At 45.1% G+C, this 25,183-nt stretch overlaps 1 protein-coding gene across 2 annotated transcripts; it reads right to left on the minus strand.

Annotated features, from left to right (window-relative positions):
* Positions 1-4,725: 4,725 nt before the first annotated feature.
* Positions 4,726-21,886, minus strand: LOC102001807 (low affinity immunoglobulin gamma Fc region receptor II-like). Of its 2 annotated transcripts, XM_013346929.2 has the most exons (7): positions 21,723-21,886; positions 16,445-16,465; positions 14,448-14,705; positions 12,786-13,040; positions 12,022-12,147; positions 7,824-7,861; positions 4,726-7,727 (listed from the first exon to the last, which is right to left on the minus strand). In XM_013346929.2, exons 1-7 carry the CDS (start codon positions 21,823-21,825, stop codon positions 7,641-7,643), a joined length of 888 nt encoding a protein of 295 aa, XP_013202383.1. In that variant the 5' UTR covers positions 21,826-21,886; the 3' UTR covers positions 4,726-7,640. The 2 variants fall into 2 exon arrangements, with proteins under 2 accessions (XP_013202383.1, XP_026635816.1); XM_026780015.1 differs by lacking the exon at positions 16,445-16,465 and having other exon boundaries at positions 21,723-21,875.
* Positions 21,887-25,183: the final 3,297 nt, after the last annotated feature.

The following is a 25,183-nucleotide window of genomic DNA, read 5'->3' on the forward strand; positions in this document are numbered from 1 at the left end:
AAAAGAAGAAATCATTTCTGGGGCTGGGGTGATGGCTAAGTGGGTAAACCATTTGCTGCAAGAGTCTAGAGTTCAGATTCCCAGAACCTACACAAAGGATAGTCACCGTAGCACAAACATCTAATCCCAGTGTACCCCTACTGAAGGTAGGAATTGCTGAAATGTTGGTGGCCTGCTAGCTGGAACTACACAGCAATAAACAACATGAGACCTTGTTTCAAACCAGATGCAAGGTGAGAACCAATACCTGAGGATGTTCTCTAACATCCATATGGCACATGTGCGTGAGTGTGCACCTGCGTGTGCCCACACACATAAAGTCATTTCTTCTGAAACTAATAAACATCTTTAACACAGTTCCTGTCAGAATACTAGCAACATTTTTTATGTGTATACAATATTATCCTAAAATGTATATGGAAAGGCAAAGGGACTAGAACAAATAAACTACCATGTACACACAAAGATGTGTAGAAGGAATACATATAAATAATTTTAGAACTATATAACTACAATAATCAAGATTATATATATTGGGCATAATGGCCTTTGCCTATAATCCCAGCACTCAGGAAGTTAAAGCAGGAGGATTATCCAAATGTTCAAGGCCTGGGCTACAGAGTGAGTCCTTGCCTAAAATATACAGGTTTGTTAATGCATATACATAGTTCCTGATACCTGGAAGGTAGTGACAGGGGGACCCCCTGAGACCCTTGTCAGAGGCTTCAGTGTCTGTCTATAGAGAGCACTGGTCATGGGACCATACCCACTCTTCTGTAGCTACTATACTGTTCCGGGCAAAATAGCAAGACCCTGGCTCTTTAAAAAATTAGAAATAAGAATATTATTCAAGACTAAGTGTTCAAATATAGGAGATAGAAAACAAACAAAGGAAATACAACAACAACAGCAACAAAACCCAAAGCAACCAGACGTGGTGGCACTCACCAGACTTGAGAGGCTAAAGCAGGATGATTATTATGCCTTTGAGGACAGCCTGGTTTACACAGTGAGTTCTAAGGTAGCCTGGCTACAATATGAAACCTCGTCTCCTGGAAGGCAGCTGTGGAGAGGAGGGAGCCTGTATAGGACTTTAACTTCAGAGCAACTGTTTATAGGTGGCCAAGGTTCCCTGCCATAGTTTAATTCTTAGTAAAATGTGAACCAGCCAGCAGGTGCAGATGAACTCAGGTATGCTGCATAACTGGGAAGCAGGCATCAATGGTATCTGTTAGACTCCCCTTATACCCTTCTCTACAATGCCCCTGGAAAACACACTTTAGCCAATCAAGACTATAAGCAAAAATAGGAAACAAGATTTGGAATAAAAGGGATTAGGTGCAAAAGGCCAGTATAAGATGTCCCAGGAGCACAGCTGAGCAAGAGACCTAGAGATGAGCCATCCAAATTAGTGTTGAGGAGGGACATTATGTTGAAGGGAAAAAGCCATCAAGTGCTCCGTGCATTTTACTGTATGGGAAACAATGTTAAGTCGCTTTTCAGTGTTTCTTTTTCAGTATTAGGAAAAGCTAACAATAGACACACATTCAACTAAGAAAATGACAAAAATGAAGCCTTGATTATCTCTGCAAGGGAAGAAGATTGTTCAAGAAAGGAAGTGTAATCAGACAAATATCTCCCAAATAAATGGTGACAATCAAATTGCAACAAGGGTATACGAGAGAATTTGATGGGAAAGTGGGAAGCAAGGAAGCACAGTGGGACAAGAACAGTCCCTGAGTTCTACGTCAGGAAATCGTGGATGAGATTGATATTGAAAGCACAAACAAGGAGTAGCAACCCAGTATATTGTCTGGAAATATGGAAGTAAATTCTCACAAGACACGGTTAAAAGAGTTGAAGATGGTTCCATATGGGGTGCAGGACTTAGGGGATGTGGGGAAAGAGGGAAGACAGAGTTGTCTTGTGATATGCTACCCCATGATGCAACTCAAATTAAGTGGAAGCGTTGCAAAATGTGACTTCTTTTCCAAATATGAGCATTGCCTTCACACAGGCACTTACAGAAATTCATTCAGAAAAACCAGACAGGCCATGTTTGCTGGCTGTTGTGTAATAAAAATAGACAATAAGAAAGACAGTGCTCAACATAAACACAACAGACACTTCAAATTCCACTTTTGACTAAGAAGGAAGTAAAGGGGCTAGAGAGATGGTTAAACTTCTATAAACACATAATGTTCTTTCAGAGGACCTGAGTTCGTGGCAACTTAGCACCTCCTGTAACTCCAGCTTCAAACACACACACACACACACACACACACACACACACACACACTCACACACTCACAGTCTTGGTTTTCTTTCTATAGGCATAAGTAAACACCATGACTAAAAGCAACTTAAGGAGAAAAGAATTTATTACAGTTGACAGTCCCGCATGAAGAGGAACTCGAGGCAGGAGCTGAAGCAGAGGCCATGGAGGAATGCTATTTACTGCTTGTTCCCTATGCCTTGCTCAGCCTGCTTCTATGTACAGCCCAGCACCACCTGCCTAGGGGGCAAGGAGTGGGGGTGGCACTGCCCACAGTGTGCTGGGCCTTCCCATATCAACACTAATCAAGAAAATGCCAATAAGCAATCTGATGGAAGCATTTTCTCTTCTCCCTCTTCTCAGATGACCCTGGCTTGTGTCAAGTTGACAACAATTCCACACTCAAATTAACAAAAATTAATCTCAAAAAAGAAAATGAAGTTAAAATTACAAACTGTTTCGAAAGAATATTGACAGATAAGCATATTGAAGTTGAAGAGTTCAGGAAAAGAATATAGAAATAAAGGGTCAGGTCTAGCAACATGGAAATACAAAGTTGTAAGCCCAAACACATTTTGGGGAAAAAAATAAAGAAAGCTAACCTTTAACAAACACTTTCTGCCTTGAGAACAGACATCCTGACAGCCATGTGGACAGGGGTAAACTTTTAACAATGGTCTCCTGCCTCCCAGCTTCCCAGCTAGGCAGGTACTGTGGACAAAGAGTAGCTTCTAACTGTTGCCTCTATGGGACCCTTTGCTTGTATTCTCTTAATTTTTAACTGTCCCCCTTTGGGACTCTACTCTCTGCGCTGCATTCTGTCATGGACAGTGAAAAGCAACTGTGTCAGCCACAGGCTTTCGCAAACATCCTGAGTTAACATCCTAACGTTTTATAACCCAAAGTTGTAAAACTTAAAATGTAATATGACTTTAAACCTGACCACAAGGTTGTAAAAGCTCTTTGACCCACACCTGGTGCTTGATTTTACTATAAAAGGAGACCCAAAACCAGCCACCCAGCCTCAGCTACAGAAGCCCGATCTCTGGTCACAGCTATAGGTGATAAGCTTTGCGTGTCCCATGGTGATTTTTCCCCTCGTTTTGTAAAATAAAGCTTGCTTCTGGTTTAATAGATTTTGGTGGTCTGGCCCCCCATCGTTGTGTGACCCTGGACCCAGCAAAGTAAAAAGCTTATGATCAAAACAGCAGTAGAGGAAAGTTTATCATCTTTTATTATTTGTTTGAAAACAAAAAATTCAAAAATAAGTAATATATGAATCTAAATAAAGTAGAAAATAGCATATTTGTAAGCAAACAAAAGGCAAAATACTTGATTAATAAGTTAAAGCTACTACAAGACAAACAGGCAGGCAAACCATCAATGAGGCTTCTAGGATGGACAAAGACAGAGAGGTCAAGGGTTTCAATCTCAATAGTCATTCTGGTTTGAAAGCGGTAGCGAGGTATGCTACGGTCATCTTAGTCTTCTCTGTAATCCATGCTTTCAGTGTGGTCTGTTCTAATCAACACACTATGACAGAAGCGTTACCAAGGACTTCTGAGAATATTTTCCTTGTTCTCAAGGGACACATCAAAAATGTAATTAGTCCCTTTCTTCTTCTAGATACCAGGATATGACATTTCTAATGACTGTGTATTCCTGCCAGTCCAAGAGCATTACCCAGAGGATTGCAGAAAAAAGGACTCAGAACCCTGATGCAAGGAGACATTCTGTCTCCAAACTTTTTGTTATGGGAAATAATAGATTTCCTTATTGTTTAAGCCAGTTTGAACCATGAGTTCCTGTTATTCTCAACTAAAATCACCCTGATAAAAGAGCTCAAAGCTAAGAGTGGGGGAGGGGTCAGTGTGGGTTCCTTGAGACCCTAACAAAGAAAGCAAGAGGAGAGAGACAGAGAGAGAGGGAAAGACACACACACACACACACAGAGAGAGAGAGAGAGAGAGAGAGAGAGAGAGAGAGAGAGAGAGAGAGAGAGGAGAAAGAGAGAAAGAGAAGCATTTTGCTGCATACCAATTAATAAAATGTATGATTTTCTGGGGAAAACCACACATTTTCAAAATTGACTTTAAAAAGTCTAGAAAATTCTAAAGAGTAACAGTGATATAGAGGGGAAAGGTTGTCTAAACTTTAGTCCAAAAAAAGGCCATATGTTATTAGAGAAGTCTACATTCTAAACAAACCAGAAGCCGCCATTTGGGGTGTAACACAGACGTCAAACCTTACCCAAATATATAAACAGTGTAATTCTTACAAAATACATGGACATTGTAATTCTCTTAGCACACTGTAGTATGTGGAATTTTAAAGTCCACCTGGAAGAGAAACAGCACAATAATGGGCAAGAAAATCTCGAAACAAAGAAAAAACTGGACTTTCTACATATGAAAATATGCTATAAAGCTAAAATAAATGAGTGTGTGTTATTGAGGCAGAAAAAAACAAGCAAAAGGAATAAGGCAACAGAGAGAGACTGCTGTAGGCCTGTGTGTGGAAGCTGATAATGAACTGTAGCTTTTCCAGTCATTTTTTTCAAGGAATGACATGGCCATAACTGACCTCAGCACGGGTGAAAATTAAGTTGGATCCTTACCTTACACCAAATTCAAAACATGATTTCCAAGTGTATTTAAATTCAGATCCTTTCTAAAATGTTTAAGAATTTTAGGTTAATTTAGTAAGGTTCCAAGGAAAGGTAACAAGTAGACTTTTATTGAACTCTTGAGATTCAGAAAGCCTTCTCTGAGTTGCTATGACAAAATCCCACAGACTTGGGTAATTCCTTATTAGCATGTGGTTCTGGAGGCTGAGAAGTTCAAACCTGGGGGACCAGAATTCTTGTTGTGTCATTCTATGGGTTAAGAACGGGGAGAGTGGGGAAGGAAGGGAAGGACAGAGCCGAAACGGCACCAGATTCACCTCTTTATAAGGACTTCACACAGGCTAATCACCTCCGATCAGATACCACCTCCCAACCCTGTTGCATTGGTGGGTATGTTTCCAATACATGATTCCAAGGGGAATTATTAAGTATTATACAGTATTAAGAACATCAAATAACACCTGGGGTGGTAGCTCAATGGTAGAGCAATTAACCAGCATTCAAGAATATCAAATAACCCAGAAATTATGAGAAGAAAGATTTATTTATGAATTGATTCAACCGTCTGTTTCATTTTCTTAGTCTCTGGAGTGCATTAGTGAATAATGAAAACAGGACTGTATTAAGCTTACATTTTAGAGTACATGAGAATATATAAACAAGAAGATACCTAGTTACCCTCACTGTACCACGGAGAAAGTAAAACCAAAGTAATAGCAGTGGTTAGGAGAGGCCTTGCTGAAGAGGATGTGAAAAAGAACTCACTAGATTCATGGGGCATGCAAGGCTTTACTTAAAGGTGCAAATTAGGAATACAAGAGCTTCTTGATGCATTCTCCCTGGTGTCAAATGACCTTATTTGCTTCATGTGTTTGGACTGAACCACTGAGATCCACGTAAGGTGTCTTTGTTATCAGGGATTTCAAAGCAGAAATTATAGAGAGAGTTTCAGTTTCTATGTGTAGCCCTGGCTGTCCTGGAAGTCTCTTTATGAACCAGGCTGGTGTCAAACTCACAGAGATCCACCTGTCTCTGCCTCCAGAGTGCTGGGATTAAAGATGTGCACCAATGTCCAAGAGAGGGTTGTTATTATTGTTATGTGTGTCTGTTGGATGCATGCACATGGGAATGTGACTATGGGCGGTGTGCAGAGGTCCAAGGGAACCATCGGACATTCTATTCTCTCTCTTTCTCTCTCTGCTTAGTCCTTTGAGACAGGGTCTTTCAGTGAGCCTGGAGCCAGGCTGACATCCAAGCAAGCCCCAGCCATTCTTCTTGTTGAACAAAATAATTCAACAACATAATCATGTGTAAAGTGCGGTCCTATACATAGGCTTTCTAAAACTCTAATATGTTAAATATACGTACAAAAAATCCAAATGTGCATAAAACCTGCAACAGTGGTTACTCGTGATTGAAGAGAGACAGAACAAGAACAAATTTAAGGGGAATGAGGACAACAGAGAACTTCTGCTTTTTTTCTTTTCTACCTCTGTGCTCTGAACTTATGTGGTTACAGCCTGCTTAAATTTCTACCTGAGTGATCTTGTGAACATACAAAAACATACAACGTGATCCAATTTTTAAAATACATATTCCAGCTCTGGGTGGTGGCACATGCCTATAATCCCAGCAGTTAGGAGATAGAAGCAGGAGGATCAGGAGTTCAAGGTCATCCTCCAGTGCCCACTGGCATTCATTTGAGGTTTAACTTCCGGAGGACTTGTGTTACAAAACAGAGTGATTACTCTGCTTGTCACAGTCACCGGAAGAGAGAAACGCTGAGCCTCTGCTCCTGTTCCCTCCCATCCATTGCTACCAGGCCAGGCACGTGGGTGGTGGGTGGTGAACGCCTGCTTGTCTTTGTGGAGCTCTGAGGGCAGCAGGAGGATGACAGTTTGAGGAAGATCAACTAACTGAAGGGGGCAGGGCACCATCTGCGCAACTGTGAAGAAGTTGTCATCTGTGCTAAGACTGCTGTTTTAAGGTCACCCACACTCCTGCAAGAAACCACCCACACCCCTCTAAGGAACCCCTCACCAATGTTCCCATAAGTAAGCCAAATAAACTCATTGGCGCACCAAACTAGACTTGGGTATAATCATTACTTTGGTTTGTCATGAGCGCCCTTATGCTGAGATGCTTACAGCTCCCCAGGAGACGCTAACCCCTCTCCCCACGATTATTCTCACAGAAGACCAACAAACCCCAGAGATCTCAGTCTACATTCCAATCACCTCAACCTTGAAAAAGTAAATAAAATGTTATTTTTACAGTATTTTAGTATAAAAGTACATATGATCTTTATAGAAAAATAAGGAAGAAGATTAAAATCCCTTATAATTCCATCGTCCTGAAGCATGACTTTTGATATGTTGGTACAACCCAGTTATATCATTGCTGAGATCATGTACCCTAATGTAAGTGTTCTCGTGTAGCCTGTAGTATAAGCAGTTCCCATGTTGTAGCAGTCTGTTAATGACAGTAATTTGACTAATTTTATTGACCATGTGAATCTATGGCAGAAGAATCTTGAGTTGGGAAGCGGTAAGTCATAGAAGTTATTAGTACAATCAACCACTGGGGACCAGTACCATAGTGTCTGTTGGTTTCAGGACTCACACAGGTGACTGTGCATAGCCTCCTTAATATCTCCAGTATCCTCTTGACCAGGAGATACTAGATCCTGGCCTTTCCAGAAGGTTTGCTTTTTCCAATCCCAAATCAAGACAAGGTAGATTAAATGTGTTTCTGGTAATCAGGTTCTGCATCTTCATCCGGAACTTCAGGATGCTTGAGAAGTGAATAGGTGATTGTATTCTCAACCTAGAGAAAGCAGAAATGAGTCCTGAGAGCTGCAGAGAGCTCTTGGGTAAGCAGAGGAGCTGGGAGAAGGGAATGGACCCGTCTGGGCTCACTCACCTCAGTTTTGGCGACTTCTCCGAGATCAGGCGTATTGTCTGTGGGCAAAAACAAGTGATCAGCCAGAGCACTGCTGGAAAGGGGAGGGGCCTGATGAGCTGCTATTGAGGCTGCAAAACCAAAGCTCAAAGCAGAGCCAAGACAAGGCTTGCCAACGCCAACCCAGGCCTTCAGGCTATGCACTGTGGCAGTATAGCCTCCTTCCCTGGACCATCTTGGAGTCCAGCCTTCCCCGTTGGCCATGCTGGCAAAGGGAAACAAACAAGCGCCACATTCTTATCAGACAATTGCTGAACGTTCCCAGCTGCAAACCAGAAGCTTTGGGGCTCTGGGAGGTTGGAGAGTGGGGAAATATTCAGATCAGAGTGAAATCGAGTCCAGATTAGAAAGGAATGGCTTTTTCTCTACCGGACAAATGTAGTTTATTCTTGTGGAAGTGTTGAAGAACAAGTACTCTAACATTAAAAAGAATGAAAAAAAAATAGAGGAGGAGAAATAAAGGAAAGAAGAGAGAAGGGGGGCAGGGAGAGAGGGAAGATGGGAAAGAGAAAGATAGAAAAACACAGTATTTCTCCGAAAAATATCCCAAACACCACATTCTCTTAGGCTTTTGCCCTAAGTTCCCTTTGCCAGTATGAAATGCCAGTGTCCGTGAATCACCATTTTGGGAAGTGGGGGAAAAGGCCGAGATAATGCCTCCAGTCTCTTCCCCCAGTCCCTGCACACAAAGAGCCCTGTTTGCCATGCTCCAAATTCTGCCCCCACAACACGTTCAGAATTCCCCCTTTAAATACACTTCTTAGCAACTGCAGCAGCCTTTAGGGGAAACCACCAGCTCCAGTACCAGGCTGCATAAACGTGGTAGGAAATGTGTTTACAGCAGAGTAGACAAAGCCAGGCTGGGGGTGGGGGGGGGGGGGTGGGGGGTGGGGAGGTTGTGAACCCAGTCACGCTTAGCTTTTTTTTTTTTTAGACCTAGTTTGATCCTAGATGTGGATCCGCACACGGGGCTGAAGGACACAGACCCTGCCAAAGCGAAGCTAAGGAAGGCTCTTTTGCTCAAGCTCTCATATCCGTTGGCTCTGCTCTGAGTCATCGCCAGTCCCCTGAAGTGGACTCTCCAAGAAAGTCTTTCTCCTGCCTATTGCTGCTGTCATGGAAGCCCCTAGAGAAAACTTCACTTGCCTGTGTGCTTTGTCTTTCACTACAGTCAAAAATTGCCTGAAATATTCCCACTCCTTCTGCATGCTTCCCCCTGTTCCGGGGCTGAACATTCACACTGGCTTTCTCTTCTCAGACCTATAAGGGTTCCGGGGTCATCTAAACCGCTCACCCACCCACCTGCTTCTTCATGGGGAGTGATCTACTTCAGATTCAGTTGTATGATGGTGGAAGGGTTAGGCCAGTGTTTAATAAACCATAATGAGTGGGCATTAGAGCCAAGGTGTGCCTGCAGAGCGTAACCTACGGGTACTGCTGCTAATCCCCCAGAATTTCTTCAACTCAAACCTCCTCTCAACATGCTACTAAAAGTTGAGCCTTACCAAGCCTCCCCTTACTCCTCCACAGGGAAACACACTTGAAAAATTCTCCAGGGTTACCTCAGACCTCTTCCTTTCCTCTAAGGGGTCTCCCTTCTTAATCTCATTGCCGCCATCATACAGCCGTTAAGCCCATCCTTTACCAGGTCTGCCACATCTCCCCGGAAAGATCCAAATGCCTCTGAAGTCCTGCTCTGGAAACGTCTCCAGACTCCTTGTTGGTCTAGAAGTTTAGTCAGAATCCACTGTCTTTCTCTCCCCTGAACCAAAGTTCCTTTTCTCATCTCTAGTGAGAGCCTCCTCAGGGCCAAGAGCTAGACTCAGAGCTGACCAAGAGATTTGAGTTCCAGCAGTGCTCCCACTGCTCCTCCCTCTCCTGTACTCCCGCTGAAACTCACAATAGCTGTTGCTTGCTGGCTCCAGTCCACATGGAGGCCCTGGGCTGCCCGGCACTGAACCCTCAGAGGGCACGCTGTACTCACCTAGTTCCTTGGGAAGGGTATCTCCCATTCCCCTGTGATCAGGGTTTCCTGGGAGAGCTAGGAGGGGCATGTAGGAAGTTAGTAGGATTATGGGATGAGTCCTGGATCAAGGAGCAGGGTCGGAACTGAGTTAAAAGCAACATAGACCTTTCCCTCTGGTGGTCACCCACGCTCCTCCCAGCTTCCCAGTTCCCCTGCCCAGGAACCTCTCCAGTTTATGGTGACTAACCCAAGAGAACACCAAGGGACGTCACAAAAACCACTCCACTGCATCTTTCTCAGGTTTGCCTGGCCATTTTAGAAGCTTAATCTTGTGGTTGGGTATAGTAACCCTGGTTTTTAAAGTGCAATCTTTTGACTGGGTGTATTCCTTTAATCCCAGCACTCGAGAGACAGAGGCAAGAGGATCTCTGTGAGTTTGAGGCCAGCCTGGTCTACAGAGTGAGTTCCAGAGCGGCTAGGACTACAAAGTGAGACCTTTCCTAGAAAACAAAAAGTGTAATCTTTCTCTCTGCATCTCTCAATATTTACTTATCACCTGGAACTGAATTCCTCTGAATTCCAACTGCAAAGCGTGTTACGAGGTATTAGATATTAGTCAGTGGCCGCATTTTCTCTTTCTCAGTGACTTCCATCCACCACAACATTCCCCATCTCCACAGGTCCTAGAATGCTCTTCCACTCCGCCTAGCTAATGGCTACCCCCAGACTTCACCCTTCTCCACTGTGGTTAACAGCTCACACTTATGTGCTCTTTACTGTCTGTTAGGCACCGGTACAAAGGGTTCAGATTCACTCACTGTCATAACACTCCTGTAAGGTGGGTCCCACAGTGGTCTTCATTTTTCAGACTAGTAAACTGAGCACAGAGGTTGAGTAATGTACTCAACATTGAATATTTGCTGAGCTGTGAGCTGAGATTTGAACCACAGCAATCTGGTCCTACTGTGTGTATTTCAATTGCCACACTATCCGGGCTCCTCAAGGAAGCCTTCTCCAACTGCCCCGGCCAGGCTGCCTGCCACAGTTCGTTAAACTGTGTTTAATGTGCTTTAAACACATTAAAATCTCATGTGTTAAATGTTTGGTCACCAGGTGGAATAACTGGGAGGAAGCGGAAACTTTGGAATCATGTATATAGATAGAGAGAAGTCTTTAGGTCATCAGGGACATGCTCTTGAAGACTGTGGCATCTCCCATCTCTTCCTTGGTCACTTTGCTTACTGTCCATAAGGTAAGCAGCTTTGCCCCACTGTGCACTTCCTTGCTAGCTTGTCATAGGCCCAAAGCAATTGGGCCAATACGGACTGAGTCCTACAAAAGTGTGTTAAAAATAAACCTTTTTGTTTATTGACTGATTTGCTTAAATATTTTGAGATAGGATTTTGAACTTGTGATCATCCTTGGGCTCCTGAATGCTGACATGTATTTACCATTGTGCCCAGGAACTATTTCTCTTCATGGGTGGATTATCTGAAGGACATTGTTACAGTGACAGAAAGCTGATAAACACATGGGGTTATGAAATCTTCCCTTTGTAAAATTTTACACAGGATCTTGCTGTGTAGCACAGGCTGACTTCAGACTCATCCTTCAGCCCAGGCTGGCTTCAGAGTCTTTAAAAAAAAAAATCTTTATTTCTTGTTGTATGTGATATACACTCTAACATATCCATGATGGTCAGAGGACACCTTTTTGGGATCAGTTTCTCTCTTCCCATCTTAACTCGGGTACCATGAACTGACTGAACTAAGATCACAGGGCTTGTATTGCAAGCACCTGTACTGACCAAGCCATCTCACTAGGTGTGGCTTCAGCCCCTCCTCCCTCCTATCTTACCATCCTGGGGTTACAGGATGTGCTGCGACCTCCAGTGCCTAATCACAGTGCTATCATCGCATCGCTCTAACCCCTTCTTGTAAGCATCCCCTTGCACCTCTGTCTGCTTCGCAAGGCTGAGAACTAGCTGAGGGCAGAAAGGGAAGCGAACACCTCCATCGTCCAGCACAAGGTGGTGGTAAGTCACCAAGCTTGTTCAAGTCTGGTTTAACAGATGAATTTTATGAGTAGATGAATGAACATGACGGCACTATATCAAAAGCAAATAAGTCTCTAAGCCCTAGCTAGCCCCAGCTAAGTGGGAACTGATAAGAGGGTTTAGAGAGAGCCACTCACCTGGAGCTTGTTTTTGCTTCATGTAGATAAAGGATACCAGGATAATAACAAGGGTTGCTACAGCAATCCCAGTGACAGCGGCTACAATTGTCAAGACCGGTACAGAGCTGCTGCTGGATCTGGGAGCTGGAAAAGACAGAGGGGGTAAAGGTAGTAAGTTCTCTCTGGGTATTCACCCTTCCTCCAACGCTATGCCCAACGTCTGTCACCTAGAGTTGCTGTGTCCGGGTCACCTCAGAGGTGTAACACATCACCCTGAAACCTCATCTGCGTAGGTTTCTGTGCACAGAGTTGTGCCTCCCCAATAACCGAGTGCTTCCACCAAACTAATGAGGGCACACTAGCGAAGATGTAGGAGCAGAGGGGACAGCCCAGACGCAGTGGGGAGGGGGGATCTGAAGCCTCCCACAGTTGGCAGCACCACCGCTGTCTAGAATATGTCGGGCCTTCGAGAATGAATGACTATTAAATGAGATACAAGAAGTTACACTTCAACTCTTAGGGATGTCTAGGGATGCAGAGAACCCATGCACTGATGACAGGGCACTGTTTCTCTGCTGCCCCGCAGTCCTGCCACCCACCACCCGCAAGAGAGGAGCTCTGGGCTGGGCCCACTTGCCCTCACCTGGCAGGGCCTTCACAGCTTTCCTCTTTGCCTCCCAGCCCAGTTTTGCTGCTGTGACATTCCTAGAGCTCCATGTGGGGATTTAGCCTTTGTCCGTCTCCTCCTCTCCCTTTCCAACGTCCTGACAGAGGCCCCGTACCTTGGACAGTGATGGTCACAGACCTCGACTTGTATTGTCCCTTCCCTAGGTATCCTGTGCAGTGGTAATCACCGCTGTGGCTGTGATTTGCTTTGGAGATAGAGAAGTTGCCGTTGGACTGACGATATTTTATGGATTTTCCATTCTGGTATAATGTGATCTTGTTCAGGGGTTTGCTCCTCCAGCTATGGCACCTCAAGATGATGGTTTCCCCTTCCTCAAACACCAGTTGAGGGGTCTGGAGCAGCAGCCAGTCTGAGCGACATAGAAAGACCATCAGACACAGAGGGCCTGGGCTCAGCTCTGAGACCCAGTCTGAGCAACACAGAAAGACCATTAGACTCAGAGGGCCTGGGCTCAATCCTGAGACACAGGTTACCCTTCCTGGCAGGATATGATCTGCTAAGGGCAAGAGACCTTTAGTTTGACACCAGACAATCTTGATCTCTGATACTAGCTCCACTCATTCACAAGCTCTTTAGTCTTGGGCAAGTCATTGAATTCTTCTGGGCCTCAATTTCCTCATCTGTGAAATGGGCTTTGTCAGATTTTGCAGCTACACTAGTTCTTGGTGTACAATAGTCTCCTTCCTCTTTTCAGAGAAGGCAGCTATGGCCTTGTTGTCCTGTCAGGAAGAATACAAGAGATGGAGATACAGGAAAGAGGAAGGAATCCAGCCTCATGGGTGTGAAGAGAATACGACAGAGCCTTCCCTTTGGAAACTTCTGAAGCTCCCCCCCCCCCCAAAAAAAATGTTGGTTTCCTTGATAAATAGAAACAGGTGTGGACCTACGGTTCGGCATGGCCAGAGGAAAGTCGTTAGCTTGCTGTGCACATACTGGTGAAAGGAAGGCACCAAGAGCGACAGCGACAGTAGTCGACAATGCAGTCTCGCGGTGGCCTTTCTGTGGAGAAAATCTACTTTTTGCCGGGAGTCTTATAAAATCGTTGATCTGCCCAGAAAAAGAATTAATAAGCCCTGCCCTGTTCTGGATAACTGCAAATATGGAAATGGATGAGACAAGGCTTTTCACCTCACGTGTCCGCAAGCTGGTGGAAGAAAAAGAAAGACAAGGACACCCAGGGCTGCGAAGGAAAGAGATCAGGAAAATACCGGTGCTCTCCAGAACCTCAGGGAGGAGACATTAGCCTTCTCGGCTAAGCAGAGGAGAAAGCTGAACTCAAAGTTAAATAAATAACCGTGTTTGCATAGACGACTCTTTCTTTCCACAGCCTGAGTTCAGTTGTAGGCTAATGGCATTTTTCTGAGTGTCGTGTAACAGCAGGGTTTCTATGAAATAGGGACTTCCTTTTTCTGTATTATTCAGCTGTCTGTCTTTGTCCATGAACCTCTGTTGCTCAATCAGGACTACCACATTAAAAAAAAAAAAAAAAAAAAAACCAGCATTCACACATGCTGAGGAATTTCTCAGGAATTCACAAGCCCTCCACGTGCCTGCCTGCTGCGGACCAAGCACAAGGGAGGGTAAACAGGGAAATGAGTAGAGAAAAGTCCTCCAAGCAACTCTTAGTGATGCTTCCCAGAAACCAGGCGACCCCTTTTCCTGCAAACCTTGCAGTAAGCAGACCCACACCCCACGCCACTTCATCCCACCTCCAACTTCCTGGTATCCCAGCTCCTTCCTGGGCCCATCTACTAACCAGCAATCACTTCCAGTTGTACAGGGTCGCTGAGGATGTTCTCCTCCAGTCTGCACTGGTATTTTCCACTGTCATTGACTGTGGCTTTAAACGTGTAGTTGGGCCGGACCTGGCTCCAGAGAGAGCTCCCATTGTGGAGCCACTGGGTCGAATAGTTCCCAGGGTTGTGGGTCCCTTCGCACTTCAATGTCACACTGTCTTCCTTGAGCACCTGGATCCATGGCGGCTCAAGTTTCACCACGGCCTTTGGGAGATCCGCTGAATTTCAGAGAGAGAATGCAACATGAGTCAAGGGAGCACCAAGAGCCTAAGCAGGCTCCGAGCCTCCGCTGAAAAGGCACCCGTATTCCTACGGAGTGCACCAAGGGTGGAATCCAGTACAGAAAACTTCTTCCTCGAAATTCTACTACTCATTCCGTCCCACAAGCCCAGAGAAATCACAAGGAATGTAATTGACTCTCAGCCGGGTGGAGCAAGGGAGAAGGCTGGAGAGGGCTGTCAACTTCCAAACCAGACATTAAAGCGTACCTGCCCGCCAGGGTTTCCTGGCATCCCTCAATCCCTACCTAATATAGGATAGGATAAGGCTGGCATATCCGGCTCCCTTCCTGAACTCTCCAACCCAAGTCCTGGGCTGCCCTTCCCCCAGAGGGTCTTCCCTGTATAATAAGACATGCCCTCACACCCGTGCAAAGAAGAGGACTTATCAACACATGGGACAGTCTAGACAGACAGTAGTTTTCTATGTGCTTGAATCTTATTCAGAGAGAGAGAGAGGGTTTGGTGGCTTTCTTCTCTTTTCTTTCTTTTCTTTCTTTCTTTCTTTCTTTTTTTTTTTTTTTTTTGCTTTGTTTTTGCAACAGGGTTTCTCTGTGTAGCCCTGGCTGTCCTGGAACTTGCTCTGTAGGTCAGAATGGTCTAGTACTCAGAGATCTACCTATGTCTACCTCCAGAACACTAAGATTAAAGGCATGCACAACTGTTTTTGTGTACAATTTTGTTTGTTAAAAAGTCTTTGATACATATAACTATTTACTAATGTATGGTGCTTCAGTACACGCACACAATGTGTAATGGGCGGAGTTATTTGGACATCTATCACCTCACACATTGAATGTTCAAATCCTCTATTCTAGCTACTGTAAAATTTACAATTAATTGTCAACCATAATTACTCTTCGTGGTGCTTTGAGTGAAAATAGCCTCCATGCATAGGAATGGCACTATTAGGAGGTGTGGCCTTGTTGGAATAGGTGTGGCCTTATTAGAGGAAGTGTGTCACTGGGGGTGGGCTTTGAGGTTTCAGATGCTCAAGCCAGGCCCACTATCTTTCTCTCTTCCTGCTGCCTGCTAATTCAGATGTAGAACTCTCTGCTACCTCTCAGGCACCGTGTCTGCCTGCTTGCCACCATGTTTCCCACCATGATGATAATCTGAACTGTAAGCCAGCTCCAATTAAATATTTTCCTTTATAAGAGTTGCCGTGGTTACGGTGTCTCTTCACAGCCACAGGAACCCTAACTAAGACAGCCTTTTTTATAGCACATTAGAACTTGCTCCTCATATTTAACTCTACCTCTGTACCTATTAACCATCTTGTCTCCATCCTTATCCTCTCCTCGACCCTTCCCAAGCTCTGGCCATTTACTCTCTGCCTCTTTGAGATCAACTTTTCAGACTCTCGATTTGACTTAGAGAGTAGAAGGCGGTTGAGGACAAGGACAGACCTCTCAATGTTTGAGATAATTGGTCACTTCTCACTATAACAGAACCAGAAGAATTGCTATACTAGCGAACCATGCTTTCTGACCACTCGCCTCCCCAGACAGAGGGAAGGAGGAGAAGGGCAGGAAGTCTTCTGGGAACAATGGCTTTTCCTGGTTCTGACCGGGTCTTGAGCTTGGTTGCTGGCACATTCTGAGCACTTCCGGGCAGATCTTTGGGGGAAGAGGGAGGTGACACATAGAACGGGGATAAGATATGAAAAGAGGACTCACCATGTGTCCCAGCAACAAGATCTGTAAGAAAGGAAGCAAACATCAACCAGGGTCTGCACTTCCACACTGAGACATGCCTACTCAGACCCAAAGGCCCCTTCATCCCCATAGCCCAACCTTCACGTCAATACCTTCCCCTGGAATTGCCTAAATGGAATACACTTTCAGAAATATTTGAGTTCTGTCCCCAGTAACATCTGTGCCATGACAGTTTCATTAGGCTAAACGCTTTGACTGTCAAAGTTTACATGTGATTTGTATTTCAGTAGACTTTGCCAAGGTCCATCCTGAGAGCAGGGTTTTTCTTTTGTGGGGAAGGTCTACAGATCACACAGGTAGTCCATAATCCTTAGGGGAAAGAGAAAATACGCATGACAAACTACTATCACCTTAGCACACATGTCCTTAGAATGCCCCCATGGACATATGCGTAAGTTGTGTAGTGTGTGTGTGTGTGTGTGTGTGTGTGTGTGTGTGTGTGTGTGTAATGTTTGCATACAGATGAACAGCAAATGAGACCATACCAGAAAAGTGTTCTCCGGCCTGGTCTTTCACTAAGCAATACAAAATCTAGTAGCTGAGTCTGTTCTATGTTGTCATTTTTAACACCTGTGCCCTATCCTACAATTTGACTTTCCTGTATTTTATCTCACATCCCTATTGCTTAACATTTGGTCTTCCAGTTTTTGCTGATAGGCAAATTTGATAGGAGGAAGAAACAACAGAAGGACACCATGGGGCGGAGAGATGGCTCAGCATTTAAGAACACAGGCTGCCTTCCCAGAGGACCTGGGTTTGATTCCTAGCACCCATATGGTAGCTCACAACCATTCAACTCCAGTTCCAGGGGCTCTGGAATCCTATTCTGGTCTCCCTTGGGCATCAGGCACAGGTGTGGTGCACAGACATACATGTAGCAAAATACTCATTCACAAAAATTAAACTAAAAGAAAAGAACACTAGATTTGTAGCTTCCTTTGGGGCAGTTGGAATGACCCATGGAGACAGAAATGGCTTCCCAAGTCGAAGCCGAGCATGGAACGGGAATGCTGAATGGGAGGATAGAGCTCTATGCATGGCTGTTGGGTATAATAGCAAAATAGGTCCTGAGATAACTAGAACCCAAAGTGTGTGCTGTGTGTGGGTAGATCTATGCACCCATCCATGGTAGGAGCTTTCTCTTGTACTTGTGCTGAAAATGTCACGAGCCTCCCAAGTCTGAATCCTTTCAGGGATAAAAGTGTGAAAATGAGTGCCGAGGAGGAGATGTTGCAAGGGGAGTGGTGCTCTGGCAGCCCAGAAAATGGGATTCTGATCCCCGTGCCACCGCATCTCAGTATGTACACACAACCAATCCGTCCTTTAGTAATCCCGGAAAGTGCGCTGACTATCTCCTGCCCTGCCGTTCATCCTGAGTGCCCCTAAAGGAAAAGATATAAGTCCCGGATCCCCACTGAAGCCAACAGTCTGATGATAAGACCAAGCATGTGTGCAACCTAATACTTAAAAGGCTTTTTGGTTTTGACACAATCTCATTATGTAACCCTGATTGACCTAGAACATGCTATGTAGACTAGTCTGTTCTTGTACTCACAGAGATCTGTCTACCCAGTTCTGCTTCCCTAGTGCTACCCACAGCATCTTATAAAAGAGATGCTCTCAATGCCTTTAGAAGAACATAGACAAATGTTATGAAGATTCAGAGGAGGAAGAGAGTATAGGTCTTTGATTTTGGCAAGATTTTGCCTAGGAGGGAATGTGGGAGAGTAGTGTTCGACACGAAGCTCCAAGTAGTCTGTAATTGTGACAGACAGAAAGGGAATATTCCCTAAGAAAGATGTTGAGATATTTGTCAACATGCTCAGGAAGTTGCAGACTGGTTGCTGCTTTGGTCTGTTTAGGACACCCTCAGTAATGAGAGTCAAAGCTGAAGATAGAGGTAGATGCCACATTCCAGAGGACCGTTGTTGCCGAATGAAGTGAGTGGCAGTGAGTCAGAGCACACGGAATCATGCCATGACTTTATCATGGTGGTGGTTAATCTTCATGGTCAACTTGACCAGATTTAGAATCACCATGGAGACATCTTTAATTGTGTCAAAAAGGGTATTTCTGGAAAGGTTTAACAGAAGTGCTAAAACCCACCCTGAAAATAGGTGTGGTTTAGTAGGTCCAGTAGACTGTGATCCCAGCCTGAATGAACAAGAGGAGGAAGCCAGCTGTGCACTAATGCTCATCTCTCTCCTGACTGCTTCCTGACTGCGGGTGTGAGGTGGCCAGCCCAGGCTCCTATCACCTTCCCACCACAATCTATACCAAAATAAGCCCTTCCTTAAGTTGCTTTTGCCTGGTGTTTTGTCAAAGTAATGAGAAAAGTAATTAAAAAGTGTTAAAGTAGTGCACAATGGCCTTGCAGAGGTAACTTTACTTCTCTATACTTTGATCCACTTGCTTATAAGTGGAAATTTATAAATTTATGGCAATGCCCATGCCATAAACTGTTGTAAGGATTGAGTGATATTGCAGATACCGCATCTGTGCGGTGCCAAAGGCGCCATGTGAGACCCTTTTAAATGATCATGAACAAACTTTCGAAGTTTGATGTTTAGTTCAGTAAACATTGAGAAGTTCACATTGCTGAAAGTGCTGTGTCAGACTAATTGGGACAGAGGAAGTGCAAGAGATTAGCAAGAAGAAGACGGTGATCTAGAATGCATGTTAATGGCTTCTTCATCCCTTGTCTTTCTCATCTGTAGTGACCCTGCTCTCATATAGATTAACCACACAGTCCCATGTTATACCTCAAGGCCTTGTGATTATCACTCCCAGCCACATCAACTTCAAAACCACAAAATCAAATGTTCCAGGCTTTCACAACAATAAACCTCCTCCTTTTTCCTCCCATTTGCTCAAGTACAGCCTCTATAGTCGCCCGACCACAACTTTTACCTCACCACTATCTACCTCTAAGTCCACCCCCCGCCCCCGACACACACCTCTAGCTTAGAGTCTGTGTTTCATCATTACCTCACCTCATTGCAAATCCCTTTATCTTCTTGTTGCTGTTGTTGTTGGAGCCCAAGCTGGCTTCACACTTGTCAAGTAGCCCATGTTGGTCTTGAACTCCAGTCCTTCCTGCTTCTACTTCCCAAATACCATGAATGGATCCCCTTATTTACCCTTTTGACTCTATCAGGAGCATCAATATTCCCCCATGACTTTGCTTCTTCATCTGCATTGACAATAGGAAGTAAAGAAGCCCCACATGTGAGGAAAAACTTAAGAGGCAAGACTGAGAAAAATTAACATTTAATAAAGCATGAAGTTGATAAATGTGCACGAGCAGGGGAGAGGTGGCATTGCTCATGCAATTAGAAATATTAGAAAGATAAGAAAACTTGTAAGGAGATGATGCTATGTTAGATTTTGAATATAGTTTTGTTTCTAGGCTGACAAATCTGCTTATAGATGTCTCATCAACAGGCAGGAAATTGAAGTCTACAGAGGAAGGACAAATAAGTGACATAGAAGTAATGACTGAAAATCTGAGTGTGTGAGATTAGCAAGGAGGCTAGTACAGTGCATGAAAAGGAGAAAAAAACCAGATATGTGGAAGGGAGAAACCATCATTTATATGTTCATTCTATATTCAACATACATGAAAACTATGCTCTTGTCCAATGCAGTCAATAGAAGGAAGACGAATACCTTGTACTTTAGGTCAGAAAAGCTGCCTGTTCTGTTCTCTGACACGTCTCCAAATCTAGTCTCTGACACAAAGTACTTAGAAGAATTAACTGAAGCACAGGTAGTAAAAGGCAAGCGTAGTGTCCACACTGCTGCCGGAGAAAAACCCCTTGTGGATGAAAGGGGGGCATGACGAGCAGGTACTGGAGCTTTATCTGGAGTCAAAGGGCCAGACCTGAAGACACTTAGAAAGTACTAAGCCTTCCCATAGCTGTCCTGGAAGATTCCAGAGCTACACACAGGGTCAAAGGCGGGAGCAAGCAAGACACAATCAAAGGGTGTTATAGTATTGAATCAAGGGATAAAATCCTAAGTGTGGAGACCCAGAAAACAACGGAAAAAGAGATTTAGCAAAAGAAAATGGAAGAAAATGCCATTCTGGGGAGCCTTCACCATGCCGTTCTTATAGTCTTCACCAGGTGATGGATGGCTGCACGGCACAAATAGAAAGGCATATGCATCTCTAGGACTGAGCCTTCCCATGTGAAAGCCGAGCTATCTGGTGTCACTCAAATATACCTACTTCCATACTGCTCTCCCTGGAAGCCAAGTCCCACCCAGCACTGACAGCTGAGGTCCCTCAGGGCTGACCAGATTTCACTATGAGTCATAGCATGTAACATAGCATAGGGCAGGGGGTGGGGCGGCTGTATGCTCTCCTCTCAGAGGTGTGGGTAGAAACCCCAGAACTGAGCTTAGAAGATGGCCCCTCAACAGGACTCTGTTACTGTACTTCACCCAGACTCTTCTAATCAACCAGCCCCATCGCTTTCTGCCCTCTGGCCCACAGGTGACAGCAGGACCTGGAATCTTCCTCTGTCTCAGTCTAAGGCCCCCAACCCTAACTTTCTTACTATGCAGAGCCAAGACCAAGCCCCATGGCCTATGCAGTGAAGGAGGTAGGAGATATTTCTCTGGCCCCATAACTGACAACTCCAACTTGCCCAGATTTGGGATGATCTGAACCTAAAATCCCAGGACAGCCCAGACCTTCTCGTGCCCGCCCTTATATATAAAGGGGGGAGGGGTCCTTCTGGTGGATAGAGTGGCTTCATAGGCACAGAGAGCATCCATTGCCACCCCCTAGGATGCATCTTAGTGCCCTCTCCCAACTCTTGTTGGGAGCAGCACTAGACACCTTGCCTAGATTTGGTCCTGCGTGAATCACAAATTCAAAGGGAAACTGGCTGATTGATAAATTTATCACTCAAGTCTAGGGCACTAGATTTCCCTTAGAGAAGGTGCTGGTGGGGAGGGTGGTAGTGCATCAGGGACCAGAGTACCAAGTGACAGTAGGTTCTAATGAGAAACGGTTAGTGCAACAGGGACCTGGGTACCAAATGACAGGAAAACAAGCAACAACAAAAACTCCTGCCAGCTTTGATTTTTCAAAGCCCAGCCAAGCTGTTTCAGCCTAGTTCTTAGCTTGCTACCTACCGACATGCTTCCTGTGCTATGTCCATCCCTGCACAAGTCCAACCCCAGCCCAGGTGTCCTTGCCCCTGCTTCCCTTCTGGAGGTTCTGACTTACTTAGCACAGCTGCCCACAGTAGCACTTGGCACAAAGTCTGGGAGAGTATACAGGCAGCCCAGTTGCTCTCCGGGGGGAGAGGTAAGAATGATGGGATTCGCATCGTTCCTGGAGCGAGTCAGCTGCAGGCACAGGCTTCTCTCCAGCCCTGGCAGACTGTAGCCAGAGAACAAATTCTGGAGTCCAAATGAGGAAGTAGAAAGAAACGGTCTGTTTAATCATTGGCTCCTCCCCTTCCACCCTCTTTCCTTTCTTCTTTACTAGAAGAGTCAGGACTGAGGGAGTGAACTTGGTTCAGCTCAAATCACAAAACATTGAGAAACTGAGACCCAGCTCCCTGCTTGTTCTGCTGGAGCCATAGCCGACCTGGGACTCAGACGGGAGATGGTCACCCAAACTCAGCTCAGACATCATTTGCCTCAGTCTCTCTGTTCCTCAAGAAAGGGGACGAAGTATGGTAGACAAGAATCTTCTGGAACTTCTGTAGATGAAAAGCAAGAACAGATATGAGATGAGCAATAGGAGAAAATTCATCCCCCACATCTCCCTCTGCTCACCCCACTGTTGGTGAGCACCAGTTTGTGCCCTGGTTCTTAACCCTGGTCCGTTTTCCCCATCACTGGTCTCACCACTGTGGCTTTAGTGAAAGATCATAGGTTTCCAAGCTGTGAAACCGAGTCTGAGTATCAGGGAGCTCCTGAGAGCTCCTGGCTCCTGGGCTGTAAAATAAAGATCATCATTTCTACCCACTCAAAGTTTCTCAGCTTCTGCGGCACCCATACTTTTAGCAGAAAAAAAAAATTAAGCAGGTTGTTATGTGACCCAGGATGGCCTGGAACTGGCTAGGCTGCCCAAGGTAGCCTCAAGCTTAAGCTCCTGCTGCCTCAGCCTCCAGGATACTAGGATTGCAGGGGTGTAGGAAGTGCGGGGCTAGGGATGGGTCACCCCACATTAGTTGTCACATAACTCTCCTGAGGGATTGCCTTGGGCATTGTGGGGTGTTTAGCAGCACACCCTGCTGCCGCCCAGCAAGCAGCAGTGATATTGCTCAGCTGTGAAAGAAAAGGGTCCCAAGGCTTTGAATAAGGTGGGCAAAACTGTCACTGTTGAAGAACCACTTGTATTCAAGGTTACTAGAAACTAAAAAGAATATGAAGGTATCACGAGTGGATGCTGGTTTTGTTTTTCTTACCTCCTTGTCCTCAGATCATGAGATGTTCTGGGATCAATTTTAGGACCCCCTTCCGGGGCCTCTTTCCCAAATTCCCTTTCAGGAAGCAAGCTGTAATACTCAAGGAAATGACATAAAACCATCTTACATTCTGCAGTCTTCAGAAACCTTCAACAGTTCCACCCTATCTACCATATGACTTTACTACTGGGCCTATCTTACCTCCCTACCAGCTTTTATCTGACTTTTAACCTGTGGGAAAGAGCAACGGGATGACATCAGTTTAAATATCATTAGAAACTGAAACATAAGAACAGAATGTAGTTAACATAGCAAGAAACAAAATCGATAATTATCCTACCCAACTAGAAAGGACGCGCTAGACTTGCCTGATTTAATGCAACAAGAAAGTATTATTATTCTCCATTATTCTCCATTAGCACGTGTAGATCCTATGGGGCAGAGTCAGAATACAAAGCCGGGTGTGCTCGTTATTAAAGGTTCCAGTCTTACTGCAGCATTCAAGCAGCTTTCCGATCTCTCTCCAGGAACTGCCTTTGGGCCTGTGTGCATTAACTTTTTTTTTTTTTTTTAGTTTTTCAAGACAGGGTTTCTCTGTAGCTTTGGAGCCTGTCCTGGCACTATCTCTTGTAGACCAGGCTGGCCTCGAACTCACAGAGATCCGCCTGCCTCTGCCTCCCGAGTGCTGGGATTAAAGGCATGCACCACCAACGCCCGGCTTGTGCATTAACTTTTGCACTAAGCCTTTGTCCTAGGGTTTCTATTGCTGCAATGAAGCACCATGACCAAAAAGCGAGTTGGAGAAGAAAGGGTTTATTAAGGAAGTCAGGGCAAGAACCTGGAGGCAAGAACGGATGCAGAGGCCATGGAGAAGTGCTGTTTACTGACTTGCTGCCCGTGGAGTGTTCAGCCTACTTTCGTAGAGAACGCAAAACCACCAGCCACAGGATGGCACCACCCATAACAGTCTGGGCCCTCTCCTATCAATCCCCAATTAAGAAAATGCCTTACAGCTGGATCTTATGGCGGTGGCATTGTCTCTATCGCCATTCTGCCCTTTCAGGTAGCTCTAACTTGTGTCCAGTTTATATAACCCTAACCAGGACAGCCGCTGAGTGTCCCTCAGGCTTAAGAATGGCTGGATGACACAGCGGTGCCAGCTGAGAGGAGCCTCATTTGTTTACATGACATGGGTGGTTTTCTCTGAGTACCCAGATGTGAAGATGTCCGGAAAGCGTGACACGCGGCACATGTTACTCTTTTGAATTTTCTCAGGCCCAGCCATCTCACCGAGCTGGAAGAAGATAAAATCCTCTGGATGACCTATTAAGTGAGACCCTCACAAAGCCATCCCAGGCATGTTCAGGAACACTACACTGAAACAAAACTTGGAGTTTCTTTCCCATCACACCTGGGCAAGGACTACAGAGAAGACATGTCTAAAAGGAAATGGTTACAAACACAGGGATACACACCTGAAAACTGGAATAAGCCAACCAAAGAGGAAGAGTCCTCAAAAGGGCCGCATGACAGGAAGCGTTTTTCTAGTCCTGGAAAAGGTCAAAGTGGCAGAAAAATCATGGAAGTCCATTGGTAAAGAACAAGATGGCCAGGCGTGCCAGCATTCACCTACAATCTCAACCATCAGGAGACTGAGGCAGGAGGATGGTGATCTCAGTGGAAACTTGGATGACATAATGATCCAAGGCTTGAGGAGAGGAAGGGAGGGGAACAGAGAAAAACATAGCTCAATAAAATCAATTTTTAAAAATTGATGAAAAAAATGATCCAAGGCTACTACTCTGGGCTACATAGAAAGATCCTATCTCAAAAGATTAAGACCAACAAGAATGACAGCCAGAGATCACAGGTTTCAGAGACAGGCCAGACCAAAGCCTGGTCCTCTCACAGACATACAGTCCTGAATATATTTGCCATTGTTTCCAAGCTCTGTGAAATGGAGATTTTCTTAGTGTTGAAGCACAGCCTCCACCGTTAGGCCCCAAACAAAGCCTGACTCGGGCTGTGCCTCTTCACAGCTCTCTCAGCTTTCAACCGAGGCTCCTCCACATTTTGTCACAGGCACTATGGTGAACTACACCATGTCATACAAAATTTCCCACCGCCTTCGAAAGTTTACAAAAGTCAGCCTTTCCTTTGTTGGGGGGATCGCTCTGAGACTCCCCACGGGGATCTGGTCCAGAGGCAATCAAAGGCTGCTGCTCTCTGAAGAGAATTCCCTGGCCTACCCCACCATCCCTCTCGTGAT

Source organism: Microtus ochrogaster, chromosome 6, assembly GCF_000317375.1.
Source record: "Microtus ochrogaster isolate Prairie Vole_2 chromosome 6, MicOch1.0, whole genome shotgun sequence".
Classification (NCBI taxonomy): domain Eukaryota; kingdom Metazoa; phylum Chordata; class Mammalia; order Rodentia; family Cricetidae; genus Microtus; species Microtus ochrogaster.